We start from the raw sequence: 16368 nt of genomic DNA, 5'->3' as shown, positions 1-16368 counted from the left end.
ATGGAGAGAGATCCTGGTCCCTGGTGAGGGAGGTTCGTTATGGAGAGAGATCCTGGTGCCTGGTGAGGGAGGTTCGTTATGGAGAGAGATCCTGGTCCCTGGTGAGGGAGGGTTGTTATGGAGAGAGATCCTGGTGCCTGGTGAGGGAGGTTCGTTATGGAGAGAGATCCTGGTGCCTGGTGAGGGAGGTTCGTTATGGAGAGAGATCCTGGTCCCTGGTGAGGGAGGGTTGTTATGGAGAGAGATCCTGGTGCCTGGTGAGGGAGGTTCGTTATGGAGAGAGATCCTGGTCCCTGGTGAGGGAGGTTCGTTATGGAGAGAGATCCTGGTGCCTGGTGAGGGAGGTTCGTTATGGAGAAAGATCCTGGTCCCTGGTGAGGGAGGTTCGTTATGGAGAGAGATCCTGGTCCCTGGTGAGGGAGGGTTGTTATTGAGAGAGATCCTGGTCCCTGGTGAGGGAGGGTTGTTATGGAGAGAGATCCTGGTCCCTGGTGAGGGAGGGTTGTTATGGAGAGAGATCCTGGTCCCTGGTGAGGGAGGGTTGTTATGGAGAGAGATCCTGGTCCCTGGTGAGGGAGGGTTGTTATGGAGAGAGATCCTGGTCCCTGGTGAGGGAGGGTTGTTATGGAGAGAGATCCTGGTCCCTGGTGAGAGAGGGTTGTTATGGAGAGAGATCCTGGTCCCTGGTGAGGGAGGTTCATCATGGAGAGAGATCCTGGTCCCTGGTGAGGGAGGTTCGTTATGGAGAGAGATCCTGGTGCCTGGTGAGGGAGGTTCGTTATGGAGAGAGATCCTGGTCCCTGTTGAGGGAGGGTTGTTATGGAGAGAGATCCTGGTCCCTGGTGAGGGAGGGTTGTTATGGAGAGAGATCCTGGTCCCTGGTGAGGGAGGTTCATTATGGAGAGAGATCCTGGTCCCTAGTGAGGGAGGTTCGTTATGGAGAGAGATCCTGGTGCCTGGTGAGGGAGGTTCATTATGGAGAGAGATCCTGGTCCCTGGTGAGGGAGGTTCGTTATGGAGAGAGATCCTGGTACCTGGTGAGGGAGGTTCGTTATGGAGAGAGATCCTGGTCCCTGGTGAGGGAGGGTTGTTATGGAGAGAGATCCTGGTCCCTGGTGAGGGAGGGTTGTTATGGAGAGAGATCCTGGTCCCTGGTGAGGGAGGGTTGTTATGGAGAGAGATCCTGGTCCCTAGTGAGGGAGGTTCGTTATGGAGAGAGATCCTGGTGCCTGGTGAGGGAGGTTCATTATGGAGAGAGATCCTGGTCCCTGGTGAGGGAGGTTCGTTATGGAGAGAGATCCTGGTGCCTGGTGAGGGAGGTTCGTTATGGAGAGAGATCCTGGTCCCTGGTGAGGGAGGTTCGTTATGGAGAGAGATCCTGGTCCCTGGTGAGGGAGGTTCATTATGGAGAGAGATCCTGGTCCCTGGTGAGGGAGGGTTGTTATGGAGAGAGATCCTGGTCCCTGGTGAGGGAGGGTTGTTATGGAGAGAGATCCTGGTGCCTGGTGAGGGAGGTTCGTTATGGACAGAGACACAGTAGGTGGACTCTGGGATAAGGGCATTGTATTATCCCAGGTAAGTAGAATGCCACAACAGGACACAGGTTGGTAATCTTTTCAGAAGCATTGATCCCCACTCCATCCCCCAAGCCTGGATGACAAGCAACCAGGTAGAACACAGACTGTGCACGGAGGGCAGACAGATAAACTATAACTTTGAAAAGGCAGATCGAATGAGCCATTTGTCTTAATATCATACGTAGCTTCTACAATAATAACATTTGGTAGCATTGTACTATAAAGGGCCTAGGACAAACACAGAGAAACTGAAGCAACCGAAGAAAACTGAAACCAGATGATGTGCTTGATGTCCTTGGACATAAATTAGCTGCTAATAGAAATAAATGTTGCATGAGTGAGTTAACCAATCAGAGTGCATGAGTGAGTTAAAAAATCAGTTTTGTGCATCTGTACATAGATGGGAAGTGATGGGCATTAGTCCAACTATGTGTAGAGGTGAATTGATGGGCATTCTTCCATCTATGCATCCTTTGACATATTAGGCTCCCACTATTTGTTTTACAGTAGCCATAGCAACATCGCCACAGATGAAGATATCTCTTTTAGGACACGTACATCATCATCAGACAAACATGACAAATACGATGACTCCACCCCACTGAGTGAAAAACTCCATCAGTACCATGGGGATATCAGGCTGTATCGCAACCAGTCGTGATTGGGAGTCCTATAGGGCGGCGCACAATTGGCCGGTGTAGGCCGTCATCGTAAATAAGAATTTGTTCTTAACTGACTTGCTTAATTCAATTATCGTTAAAAAAAACTCCTGATAAGAAATATCACATTCATTTATAGCCAATCATTTACATGTTATTTTTCAAGACATGACTGGGTATTTACAGTAGTATGACACACACTGGATACTTATAGAAATATGTTAGATGTCATTCTACATGCTTTTTGTCCTCAATGCATTTGATGTCCTCTGAAAGCCCATCAGTATATCAGTGGTGGTTGGTATGAGGATGGGTGTCCTACAGACAGTAAGGATGAATAGGAGTCCCCGGGAAGCAGAGTGGATGAGTGTTATCTGACATCTATAACAACCCCCAAAGATGAGCCAAATTTCCACTTTAAGAACCACTTAACTGTAGACAAAACAAGCAATTTGTTCCCACCAACTCTGTTGGTAATCTGGAAGACACCAAGGCTGTATATGATTGAGTGTGTGTCATCCTTAGAGGACACCTTGATTGTGGTGTAAACAAAAGAACAATTGTTTGTTGTGCCACAGAAATCCTGTGGGCACAGGGCACCATTTCTGAAATAAAAAATTCAATTCCCAAGGAGTATCTCTCAAATGTGACAGCAGGATAGCTTAAGGGCCCAATTCTTCCTCTGGAAAGAAGGGTACAGATTTTAGCTGCAGGCCATTTTCAGAACTTTCCTGATTAAAATAGAACTTCCCCAGATGTTCCGTTGTACAAAATCCAAAAGCTGACAAAAAAAAAATGTCGTACATGACAAATGTTCACTGTCATTTTACTGTTTTCTTTTTATTTTGTATTTCTTTACTTATATATTGTTTACCTAATACCTATTTTTTACTTAAAAATTGCACTGTTGGTTAGGGCTTGTAAGTAAGCATTTCACTGTAAGGTCTACTGTAAGGTTGTATTCAGCGCACGTCACAAACTTTGATTTTTAATGTTTTGCTGTTAAAATTGCAGTGTTGCTGGCAGGGCCAAATAATGACAGGCTGTCACACATTTGTACAAACATTTTAATAAGTGTACCAAATCCCGATTCATACATTACGTAACATAAATATCATGTGAAATGATCCTGTCGTTAAGGGGTCAAGTGCTGAAAAGTGTCATCACAAGCTATAAAGTACTTTCTAGGTGTCCTACATGGTCATTTAGATGTTTCATCTGTACTTATGGCCATTGGAGCACTAACAGTACATAGCATTTTACAGCCAATGTTAATTGTGAGTGAAGGGTAAAGAGATAAAGAACAATGAAAGACAAGGGAGAGAGAGTGAAGGTACGGGATGGACATGCTTTGATGTCATGACAAAAACCATGCAAGAATGTCTACAACTGTAAAAACGGCTCAGTACACAGGGCATACATTTCTAGCAGAAATGTCAGTATTTGTCTTGAGAAAAACTGAAGGCATCATGGAAAAAACGAATATGGGTTTTGTGTTAGAAAGGTGTTTGAAAATGTTGAAGAGGTTAAAGTATACTCATGATGACTGTAATGGGTTTGTAGTGGGACAGAGAATAACAATTACACCAAGGGTTATTTTGGGTGGGCTGGGCTCCATGAAAGAGTCAAATATTTCGTGTCACAGCCCTCTGCATAGGCAGACAAACCAGCAGGACAGGAAGAGCAACCAAAAACGCCACTACAGAGGCTGCTCAACAGGACTGTAAATATGATTTATTTATTCACCAGATCACTATATAATGCTCAAAAGTATTACAGTGAGCTCACACCAAAAAATAAACAGCATAAGTTAAAAGACAACTTTATAACCTCCACCACAACTGAACAGTAAGAAGATTTCAAAGCAAGATAAAAATTTAAAAAAAATCTGATGGCACCTTAAAAGTTTGTCACAAATAAATAATCAATAGCTTTGACTGACATTCATTTGATGTAATTTGAGTCGAAAATTTGTTTGAAAGTTGAACATTTGTTTGACTTCCCATTTGGTGTGGATGGATTCAAATATGAAGTCATTCATCGTTCTGTCTCAGAACCACCTCATTTAGTCCTTTTCCATGGAAACAGGCTGCGGATGGCACTTATGGTCTGAATAAGTATGTAACAGCTAGCCTTTAAAACTAGGCATGCAATCCCATACGACCATGCTTTTAACAGACATACAGTACCAGTCAAAAGTTTGGACACACCTACTCATTTTGAGGGTTTTGTGAAGACGTCAAAAAAACTATGAAATAACACATATGGAATAATGTAGTAACCAAAAAGTATTATATAAATCAAAATATATTTTATATTTGAGATTCTTCAAAGTAGCCACCCTTTGCCTTGATGACAGCTTTGGACACTCTTGGCATTCTCTCAACCAGCTTCATGAGGAATGCTTTTCCAACAGTGAAGGAGTTCCCATATATGATGAGCACTTATTAGCTGCTTTTCCTTCACTCTGCGGTCCAATTCATTCCAAACCATCTCAATTGGGTTGAGGTTAGGTGATTGTGGAGGCCAGGTCATCTGATGCAGCACTCCATCACTCTCCTTCTTGGTAAATAGCCCTTACACACAGCCTGGAGGTCCTGTTGAAAAACAAATGATAGTCCCACTAAGCCCAAACCAGATGGGATGGTGTATTGCTGCGGAATTCTGTGGTAGCCATGCTGGTTAAGTGTGCCTTGAATTCAACATAAATCACTGACAGTGTCACCAGCAAAGCAACCCCACACCTCCTCCTCCATGCTTCACGGTAGGAACCACACATGCAGAGATCATCTGTTCACCTACTCTGCGTCTCACAAAGACATGGCGGTTGAAACCAAAAAATCTCAAATTTGGAGTCATCAGACTAAAGGACAGATTTCCACCGGTCTATTGTCCATTGCTCGTGTTTCTTGTCCCAAGCAAGTCTCTTCTTATTATTGGTGTCCTTTAGTAGTGGTTTCTTTGCAGCAATTTGACCGTGAAGGCTTGATTCACACAGTCTCCTCTGAACAGCTGATGTTGAGATGTGTCTGTTACTTGAACTCTATGAGGCATTTATTTGGGGCTGCAATTTTTGATGCTGGTAACTCTAATAAACGTATTCTCTGCAGTAGATGTAACTCTGGGTCTTCTTTTCCTGTGGCGGTCCTCATGAGAGCCAGTTTCATCATAGCGCTTGATGGTTTTTGCGACTGCACTTGAAGAAACGTTCAAAGTTCTTGACATTTTCCACATTGACTGACCTTCGTGTCTTAAATTAATGATGGACTGTCGTTTCTCTTTGCTTATTTGAGCTGTTCTTGCCATAATATGGACTTGGTCTTTTACCAAATAGGGATATCGTCTGTATACCACCCCTACCTTGTCACAACACACCTGATTGGCTCAAACGCATTAAGGAAAGAAATTCCACAAATTAACTTTTAACAAGGAACACATGTTAATTAAAATGCATTCCAGGTGACTACCTCATGAAGCTGGTTGGGAGAATGCCAAGAGTGTGCAGAGCTGTCAAAGGGAAAGGTACTTTGAAGAATCTCAAATATATTTTATATTTTGATTTGTTTAACACTTTTTTGGTTACTACATGATTCCATGTGTTATTTCATAGTTGATGTCTTCACTATTATTCTACGATGTAGAAAATAGTAAAAAATTAATAAAAACCCTAGAATGAGTAGGTGTGTCCAAACTTTTGACTGATACTGTATACAATCATTGGCAGGAAGACCAAGTACATGATGCTGCTCTGCGAAGAGCTTAAGAGGCTCACTAGCAGATCCCACAACAGGTAAATGTCACTGACTGAGCAAAGCCATAAAACGTAGCTTCCAAACCATTTAACAGTACAAAATCATAATAAAATGTGGACAACAGACCATGTGTATGTTGTACATCATTAACAACATTGGTATTCCTAACTCAAATGAAGCCACATTGTGTGACTGACCATAAACTTACTGTAAGTTGATTCGATTTTTACTCACCTAAACCATTAAAGGGATAGTTCGTGATTTTAGCAGAGGCCCTTTATTTACTTCCCCGGAGTCAGATGAACTCATGGAAGTCCAGTATAAAAGGACGTTAAAAAGGTAGTTTCGCGAGCCAAGGCTAACTAGCGTTAGCGCAATGACTGGAAGTTTACGCAAATAGCTAGCATCCAGTCATTGCGCTAACGCTAGATAACAATTGTGCTAATGCTAGTTAATTACTTCCTTAAAACTGCACGCATGTACATACATATGGTGTCCACGAGTTAATCGGACTCTGGGGAAGTAGATGGAGGTCCTCATTGCCAAAACCCCGAACTACTCCTTTAATGTGTTGAACCCATGACATCTCCAATGATTATGAAAGTATAGGTAGGTACCCTCCATAAAATTGACCATAGAAAATATTTCTCTTTGAACAGCTAAAAATGTCCCATTTAATTAATTGGCATCAATACAGGAGTCTGAGGTAATAATGATTGAAATATTGGTATTCCTATGAGGGACTGGCTAGTGAGCTACATATTTGTATTTAGTATGACAGAAAATGTATTTTTTTTGGGCTGTAAATCTATATATAAAATCAACATTTTACCAATGAGGGGGAAAAAAAAAAATTAACAAAAAGCGATTTATTTTTCACACAGCACAGGCACATACCGGTATGTAGACCCTTCCATCCTAATAAAAATCTTAATAAATGAGCCCCTGAAAAAACAAACAATCCCTGAATAGAACTAAAAACACACTAAAAGGTCTCTGAACAGTGTTTGTAAAACTGGAGCAGATAGCTCCAGTGTGTTGGAAGGCTGAGGCAGGCACAGCAGTGTTTTAGGCTAGTTCGATAACATGAGGCACGCTCAGTCAATCTCTGGCATGCACCTGCAACATTTGACCATTCTGCTCTGCTTCTTGGGTTCCCTGAAGCCATCACTGTCCCCTGCGTCCAGCAGTCCATCCTGGTAGTTACCATACTCAGCAATGGCATCCTCCACTCGTGTGATGTAGAGCCAGCTAATGATCACGCCCAAGAACTGCAAACACAAGGAGATTCAGAGTCAGATGGGAAATAGAGTCTTGAACTACACCCTTGGGGAAGATGACCTTGCTTTAGTAAGCACTAGTTCAATGTCAAATCAAACTGTATTTGTCACATACACATGGTTAGCAGATGCTAAAACAAATGTAGCAAAATGCGTGTGCTTCTGGTTCTGATTGTACAGTAATATCTAACAGTTTCCCAACAACTATCTAATACACACAAATCTAAAAAGGGGTGAATGAGAATATGTACATGTAAATACTGTAAATTCCAGACTATAAACCGCAACTTTTTTCCCAGGCTTTGAACCTCGCGGCTTAAACAATGACGCAGCTAATATATGGATTTTTCCCGCTTTCTATTTTTTTTCTAAAAATAAAAAAACATTCTGTAACGTGCTCAGTTTTTTGGCGGCATGAAGCTTTCATTAGACCAATGAAATTGCCGAACGGGTTATGGTCAAACAACTTTTTTTGTTTACTGTTTAGATTAAATCGAGCGCTCTCAAACTTCCCATCATTCTGATTACGGTAGTCATTTTGTCACCCTCATCATGGCAAAGACACGGAGAAATGCATATGATGCAGCTTTCAAGTTGAAGGCGATTGATCTGGCTGTAGGAAAAGGAAATAGAGCTGCTGCACGGGAGCTTGGTCTTAATGAGTCGATGATAAGACATTGGAAACAGCAGCGTGAGGAATTGACTCAGTGCAAAAAGACAACTAAAGCTTACTGCTAATTTTTTATTTTTTGTTACAAGCCGTGTTTCGTTAAAGCCTATTTATTTTTGTTACAAACCGTGTTTCGTTTAAGCCCATTTATTTTTGTTACAAGCCGTGTTTCATTAAAGCCTGTGTAAAGTTCATTTGTTTCAATGTACCGGTAGGCACCTGCGGCTTATAGACATGTGCGGCTTATTTATGTTCAAAATAATATATTTTTTTTAATTCCGTGGGTGCGGTTAATATTCAGGTGCGCTTAATAGTCCGGAAATTACGGTATATGGATGAGCGATGGCCGAGCGGCATAGGCAAGGTGCAATAGATGGTATAAAATACAGTATATACATATGAGTAATGTAAGATACGTAAACATTATTAAAGTGGCATTGTTTAAAGTGGCATTGTTTAAAGTGATCCATTTGTTAAAGTGGCCAGTGATTGGGTCTCCATGTAGGCAGCAGCCTCTTGGAGTTGGTGATAGCTGTTAGGCAGTCTGACGGCCTTGAGATAGACTGAAGAACAACTTCTCTCGGTCCCAGCTTCGATGCACCTGTACTGACCTCGCCTTCTGGATGGTAGCGGTGTGAACAGGCAGTGGATCGGGTTGTTGTCTTTGATTATCTTTTTTGCCTTCCTGTGACATCGGGTGCTATAGGTGTCATGGAGGGCAGGTAGTTTGCCCCCAGTGATGCGTTGCGCAGACCGCACCACCCTCTCGAGAGCCTTGCGGTTGAGGGCGGAGCAATTACCGTACAGCCCGACAGGATGCTCTCGTTTGTGGATCTGTAAAAGTTAGTCAGGGTTTTGGGTGACAAGCCAAATTTCGTCAGTCTCCTGAGGTTGAAGAGGCGCTGTTGCGCCTTCACCACAATGTCTGTGTGGGTGGACCATTTGAGTTTGTCGTTGATGTGTACGCCGAGGAACTTAAAACTTTCCATTTTCTCCACTGCTGTCCCTTCGATGTGGATAGGGGGGTGCTCCATCTGCTGTTTCCTGAAGTCCACGAGCATCTCCATTGTTTTGTTGACGTTGAGTGAGAAAGATTGGGGTACTTTGGATCTACAGTGCATTAACGACCACTGCCTTTTTTCCTTTGGGGGAGGGGGTTGTCAATAATCAATTTGTTCTGTCCTTGATACAAAATACATTTCAAAAACTTAAAATAATTGTCTGAAGCATGCATTTAACCAAAAGCACAGACCTGAGACAGACGAGAGCTACAATGATCTATGAACAGACAGCCACAGCTTGTGTTGATTCTAGAGCTTAAGCTACATTATGTTCTCTTACTGCCAGCAGCCCCACAATTTCTATAGCAAATCACACCGCAGAGCATCTGACTTTACTCTTAAGAAGAACCGTGCAGAATGCATGAAATAACCCATACAGTACATGTGCACCATGTTGAGGTAAAAAGCTCAGGTTAAGAATGTATGAACAATGACTTTTTTAGACGGTATCCTTATGGGTGTATGTTGAAAGTATTCAACATAACATCAGTAGAAGTGCTGTAGCCAGCAAGTCAAGACAGCTATATTATTTTAGTTTCATAACTCATTGACTGAGGGGTCTGAAACTCAGACATAAAAGTGTCCCCCAAGTCTTGAACAGATGGCTAATCAAATCTAAGGCTGTCTGTCCACTTGTTCAACCTTGGCCTGTTTCAAATAAACAGGTATCTGACAACGTCTAGAAAACGATGTGCACGCTTCAATAAGGCAGAAGTCCATGTGTTGTTGTGATTCTGGATGGCCAGCTAGCTAGCAACAATGACAAGAAGCTGCCATGTGAGGAATCGTAGGTGCCTCGTTTCAGCTAGTTTTATCTTGTCTTGTTTTGAGGTGTTTTAACCGATTTTAGTTTTAACTCAAATTCGCTAACTAACCACCAATTGTAACAATGTATTTGAGAGACAAGTGCTGATTGGTGCAAATGTATTTACATTTTCAACAATCTAAACCAACCCTGTCTGTTTAGCCCCATAGTTGCGCATGAAACGGTTTTGTTGCTAAACAACCAACCCGTCTATGAAAACAAACCTCATTTTATCCGACAGTCTTGAAGTATATAAATGTACAGTATGTGGGAGGATTGCTCAAATGACTAGATTACATCGAATGATGAATCCTATGTGGCAACGTCAACAAAGCATTAGTAGCTCAATAGAAATACCCTCAAATCAATAACATATGGGATCTCAGGGAAAAACTTAATTCGACAACTCACTTTTGCCTACAGTGGGGGGGAAAAGTATTTGATCCCCTGCTGATTTTGTACGTTTGCCCTTTTAATGGTAGGTTTACTTGAACAGTGAGAGACAGAATAACAGCAGCAAAATCCAGAAAAACGCATGTCAAAAATGTTATAAACTGATTTGCATTTTAATGAGGGAAATAAGTATTTGACCCCTCTGCAAAACATGACTTAGTACTTGGTGGCAAAACCCTTGTTGGCAATCAGAGGTCAGACGGTTCTTGTAGTTGGCCACCAGGTTTGCACACATCTCAGGAGGGATTTTGTCCCACTCCTCTTTGCAGATCTTCTCCAAGTCATTAAGGTTTCGAGGCTGACGTTTGGCAACTCGAACCTTCAGCTCCCGCCACAGATTTTCTAATGGGATTAAGGTCTGGAGACTGGCTAGGCCACTCCAGGACCTTAATGTGCTTCTTCTTGAGCCACTCCTTTGTTGCCTTGGCCATGTGTTTTGGGTCATTGCCATGCTGGAATACCCATCCACGAACCATTTCAATGCCCTGGCTGAGGGAAGGAGGTTCTCACCCAAGATTTGATGGTACATGGCCCCGTCCATCGTCCCTTTGATGCGGTGATGAAGTTGTCCTGTCCCCTTAGCAGAAAAACACCCCCAAAGCATAATGTTTCCACCTCCATGTTGACGGTGGGGATGGTGTTCTTGGGGTCATAGGCAGCATTCCTCCTCCTCCAAACACGGCGAGTTGAGTTGATGCCAAAGAGCTCCATTTTGGTCTCATCTGACCACAACACTTTCACCCAGTTGTCCTCTGAATCATTCAGATGTTCATTGGCAAACTTCAGATGGGCATGTATGTGTGCTTTCTTGAGCAGGGGGACCTTGCGGGCGCTGCAGGATTTCAGTCCTTCACGGCATAGTGTGTTACCCTTGTTTTCTTGGTGACTATGGTCCCAGCTGCCTTGAGACCATTGACAAGATCCTCCCGTGTAGTTCTGGGCTGATTCCTCACCGTTCTCATGATCATTGCAACTCCACGAGGTGAGATCTTGCATGGAGCCCCAGGCCGAGGGAGATTGACAGTTCTTTTGTGTTTATTCCATTTGCGAATAATCGCACCAACTGTTGTCACCTTCTCACCAAGCTGCTTGACGATGTTCTTGTAGCCCATTCCAGCCTTGTGTAGGTCTACAATCTTGTCCCTGACATCCTTGGAGAGCTCTTTGGTCTTGGCCATGGTGGAGAGTTTGGAATCTGATTGATTGATTGCTTCTATGGACAGGTGTCTTTTATACAGGTAACAAGATGAGATTAGGAGCACTCCCTTTAAGAGTGTGCTCCTAATCTCAGCCCGTTACCTGTATAAAAGACACCTGGGAGCCAGAAATCTTTCTGACTGAGAGGGGGTCAAATACTTATTTCCCTCATTAAAATGCAAATCAATTTATAACATTTTTGACATGCGTTTTTCTGGATTTTTTTTTGTTATTCTGTCTCTCACTGTTCAATTAAAACCTACCATTAAAATTATAGACTGATAATTTTTTTGTCAGTGGGCAAACCGTACAAAATCAGCAGGGGATCAAATACTTTTTCCCCCTCACTGTACTGTAGCTTCAGGTGATAGAGATCATCATTTATTCCCATAGACAGGCAGCCACAGCTCCTTCCAATCAATAGAATGTGAGTAAACAATGGATTTAATGATTAAAAGTGCCAGTCAGAAGACTTAACCCTTTTTACAGCCACTTACTGTGAGAAATTGCTCTCTTTAGTCAATACTGTCTTTAGTCAAAAGCTGTCTTTAGTCAATACCCTCCAAGTTTTGTTCCCTCCAATGCTACATGTGATTGTCAATATGGGGAACCATATACAGTGCCTTCAGAAAGTATTCACACCGCTTGACTTTTTCCACATTTTGTTGTGTTACAGCCTGAACTTGAAAGTAATTCAATTTAGACTATTGGTCACTGGGGCTTACCATAATGTCAAAGTGGAAAAAGTGGAATTATTAATTAATTCAAAATGAAACAACCCTGAAATGTCTTGAGTCAATAAGTATTCAACCCCTTTGTATAGTAAAAATAAAGAAACCCTGGAATGAGTAGGTGTGTCCAAACTTGACTGGTACTGTATATATTTATTAAATGTGATGACATTGAATCAATGTGGAAAACTGATTGGATATACATAGTCATCAATGTAAGGGAATATTATATTTTTTTTCACCCAACGTTTAACCTAAATCCAATGTCATGGTGACATTTTTGTTGTTGATTTGACTTGAATTCAGGTTAGTTGACAACTCAACCAAATGTAAATAAAAATAGACATCTGATAGACAAATGACATCTGTGCCCAGGGGGTTTTGTTTTGAAAGGAGATCTGTAGTATTTTGTTAATTGGCTCAAAATTATGGGGGGTGAGGGATGTAGCTACCAATAAAGAATTCTAATTATTTAATATTTATAAAAACAAAAGTCTCTCTAGAATAACTTAAAATTGTATTCATTGTTTTCAGAGGAGCAGATTGTATTTGGACACATAATTAACATGTGACGTATTCTGCCCTTCACAACAAAGTTTCAAAGACACTGACACATACAATTTTCAAACTTATTAGTGGTAACCAAAGAACAATCTCCATCTTTAAATATCTACAAATGTGTATCCCTGTCGCGCTCTCCATCCCTTTTTCTACAAGATACAAGTGGTAATATTGTTAATAAAACAGATAATTAACAGGACATTTTATGGCGCATGTAGTGAAGCAAGGCTCGTGGGACTATTACGAAACACCTCATCTGCATTTTCACCGGCTGCAGGAGAAAATGTTCCTTCCGGACTTAAGTACCACAGCTATGGTAGATGAGCATGTAAGTTAAAAACAAGGAAGCCCTTCAGGTTCCCTTACTCATCAAGGTCACACTTCAACAGAGAGGCTTCAACATCGAACCTACATGGACAACAATAGATTTCTTCAATGTATTCAGCTCAAGTCAGTTATTGAGAAGGTTCTTGCTTATGTCCCCCAACCTCCCTTACCCCAAAACGGCCTCATGATTAGTTCTCAGCTGTAAGGGTGGAACAAGTTATACACTCATCAAGACTCACTGCTGTGGAAATACTGCTCTGTCTTGGCCAGTTTATAGGACACTGTAGAAAACAACATAACTTAAAGCTATGTCTCCATAGGGAATTAATGTGTATGGGGAAATAAACCAAATATGTCTTCTATGCAGTGGAGAAGCATTCCTAACTGGGAGGCCCATCCAGCATGCCAAACACACTCATATTCCGAATGGATATACAGTGAATTTGGAAAGTATTTAGACCCCTTGACTTTTGCACATTTTGTTACATTACAGCCTTATTCTGAAATGGATTACATTTTGAATGGATTACATTACATGAATGGATTACAAGGTGAAAACAGGTTTTTAGATATGTTTGCAAATGTATAATAATTTTTTTTTAAAACAATACCTAATTTACACAAGTATTCAGACCCTTTGCTATGAGACTCAAAATTGAGCTCAGGTGCATCCTGTTTCCATTGATTATCCTTGAGATGTTTCTACAACTTGATTGGAGTCCACCTGTGGTATATTCAATTCATTGGACATGATTTGGAAAAGCACACCACTGTCTATATAAGGTCCCACAGTTGACAGTGTACGTCAGAGCAAAAACCAAGCCATGAGGTCAAAGGAATTGTCCGTAGAGCTCCAAGACAGGATTGTGTCGAGGCACCGATCTGGGGAAGGGCACCAAAATATGACTGCAGCACTGAAGGTCCCCAAGGACACAGTGGCCTCCATCATTCTTAAATGAAAGATGTCGTTTGGAACCACCAAGACTCTTCCTGGAGCTGTCTGCCCGGCCAAACTGAGCAATCGGGGGAGAAGGGCCTTGGTCAGGGAGGTGACCAAGAACCCGATGGTCACTGACAGAGATCCAGAGTTCCTCTGTTGAGATGAGAGAACCTTCCAGAAGGACAACCATCTCTGCAGCCCTTCACCAATCAGGCCTTTATGGTAGTTGCGAGACAGAAGCCACTCCTCAGTAAAAAGGCACAAGACAGCCCACTAGGAGTTTGCCAAAAGGCACCTAAAGGACTCTTTTGGAGCCGTTTCATAATATGACCTTATGTCTGAGCTGCTTGCCGCAGTTCTGAAGTAATTGCAAAAAAACAAGCGGTATTGTAGGGCATTTTTCGCCCTGCCAGCTCCTATTAGTTATATTTGTGCCAACAGCTAGAATAACTCAAAAAGCTCTTAATAAGATCTGAGAAACTACGCTCACAGAATCTGAAGGTGTAAATTCAATGTCGCACATTTGTCCTATTTTCCCTCTGTCCTTGATAATATGGACATGGAATTGGAAACCAATAGAAAGTGTCCAATGTGCCAATCCATGACTTGTTCTGAGAGGCTGAGTTTAGAAACTGATAAGGAGGATGCATCCTCCTCTCTAGTCGAGATATGAGACCACTATAGATGAGGCCATTATAGATATAGTTGAATTCGGAAGTTTACATACACCTTAGCCAAATACATTTAAACTCAGTTTTTCACAATTCCTGACATTTAATCCTAGTAAAAATTCCCTGTTTTAGGTCAGTTAGGATCACCACTTTATTTTAAGAATGTGAAATGTCAGAGTAATAGTAGAGAGAATGATTTATTAATTTCATCACATTCCCAGTGGGTCAAAACTTTACATACACTCAATTAGTATTTGGTAGCATTGCCTTTAAATTGTTTAACTTGGGTCAAACGTTTCAGGTAGCCTTCCCCAAGCTTCCCACAATAAGTTGGGTGAATTTTGGCCCATTCCTCCTGACAGAGCTGGTGTAACTGAGTCAGGTTTGTAGGCCTCCTTGCTCGCACACGCTTTTTCAGTTCTGCCCACAAATTTTCTATGGGATTGAGGTCAGGGCTTTGTGATGGCCACTCCAATACCTTTGTTGTCCTTAAGCCATTTTGCCACAACTTTGGAAGTATGCTTGGGGTCATTGTCCATTTGTAAGACCCATTTGCGACCAAGCTTTAACTTCCTGACTGATGTCTTGAGATGTTGCTTCAATATATCCACATCATTTTCTTTCCTCATGATGCCATCTATTTTGTGAAGTGCACCAGTCCCTCCTGCAGCAAAGGACCCACACAACATGATGCTGCCACCCCCGTGCTTCACAGTTGGGATGGTGTTCTTCGGCTTGCAAGCCTTCCCCTTTTTCCTCCAACGATGGTCATTATGGCCAAACAGTTCTATTTTTGTTTCATCAGACCAGAGGACATTTCTCCAAAAAGTACGATCTTTGTCCCCATGTGCAGTTGCAAACCGTAGACTGGCTTTTTTATGGCAGTTTTGGAGCAGTGGCTTCTTCCTTGCTGAGCGGCCTTTCAGGTTTTGTCGATATAGGACTCATTTTACTGTGGATATAGATATCTACAGGCGTTTGAAAATTGCTCCTAAGGATGAACCCGACTTGTGGAGGTCTACATTTTTTTTGTTGATGTCTTGGATGATTTTTGATTTTCCCATGATGTCAAGCTAAAAAAGGCACTGAGTTTGAAGGTAGACCTTGAAATGCATCCACAGGTACACCTCCAATTGACTCAAATGATGTCAATTAGCCTAACAGAAGCTTCTAAAGCCATGACCTCATTTTCTGGAATTTTCCAAGCTGTTTAAAGGCACAGTCAACTTAGTGGATGTAAACTTCTGACACACTGGAATTGGGATACAGTGAATTATAAGTGAAATAATCTGTCTGTAAACAGTTTTTGGAAAAATTACTTGTGTCATGCACAAAGTAGATGTCCTAACCAACTTGCCAAAACTATAGTTAGTTAACAAGACATTTGTGGAGTGGTTGAAAAACTAGTTTTAATGACTCCAACCTAAGTGTATATGTAAACTTCCGACTTCAACTGTATATGAGACCATTATAGATATGAGTCCATTATAGAAACCGATAAACTCCACCACAAAAATCTGTGTAATAGGATACATTTATGAACTAAAACAATTTCTAAAGTGATTTCCTAAATCAAATATGAAAGAGCTCACAATATACCGTAATTTCCGGACTATTAAGCGCACCTGAATATAAGCCGCACCCACGGAATTTTAAAAAATATATTATTTTGAACATAAATAAG

General features: G+C 41.7%; 1 protein-coding gene across 1 annotated transcript in view; it reads right to left on the bottom strand.

The window, feature by feature from the left end:
• Positions 1 to 6777: 6777 nt before the first annotated feature.
• LOC115201639 (tetraspanin-15) overlaps positions 6778 to 16368 on the bottom strand; it is a 34010-nt gene continuing 24419 nt past the window's right edge. Inside the window, exon 8 of the mRNA XM_029765436.1 lies at positions 6778 to 7259. Coding sequence (XP_029621296.1) covers positions 7086 to 7259 — 174 coding nt within the window. The 3' untranslated portion in view covers positions 6778 to 7085. The remainder of the gene's footprint in view (positions 7260 to 16368) is intronic.

The sequence above is a fragment of the Salmo trutta genome, chromosome 10 (genome assembly GCF_901001165.1).
Source record: "Salmo trutta chromosome 10, fSalTru1.1, whole genome shotgun sequence".
NCBI lineage: Eukaryota > Metazoa > Chordata > Actinopteri > Salmoniformes > Salmonidae > Salmo > Salmo trutta.
This window is presented reverse-complemented; position numbering and strand designations above follow the sequence as displayed.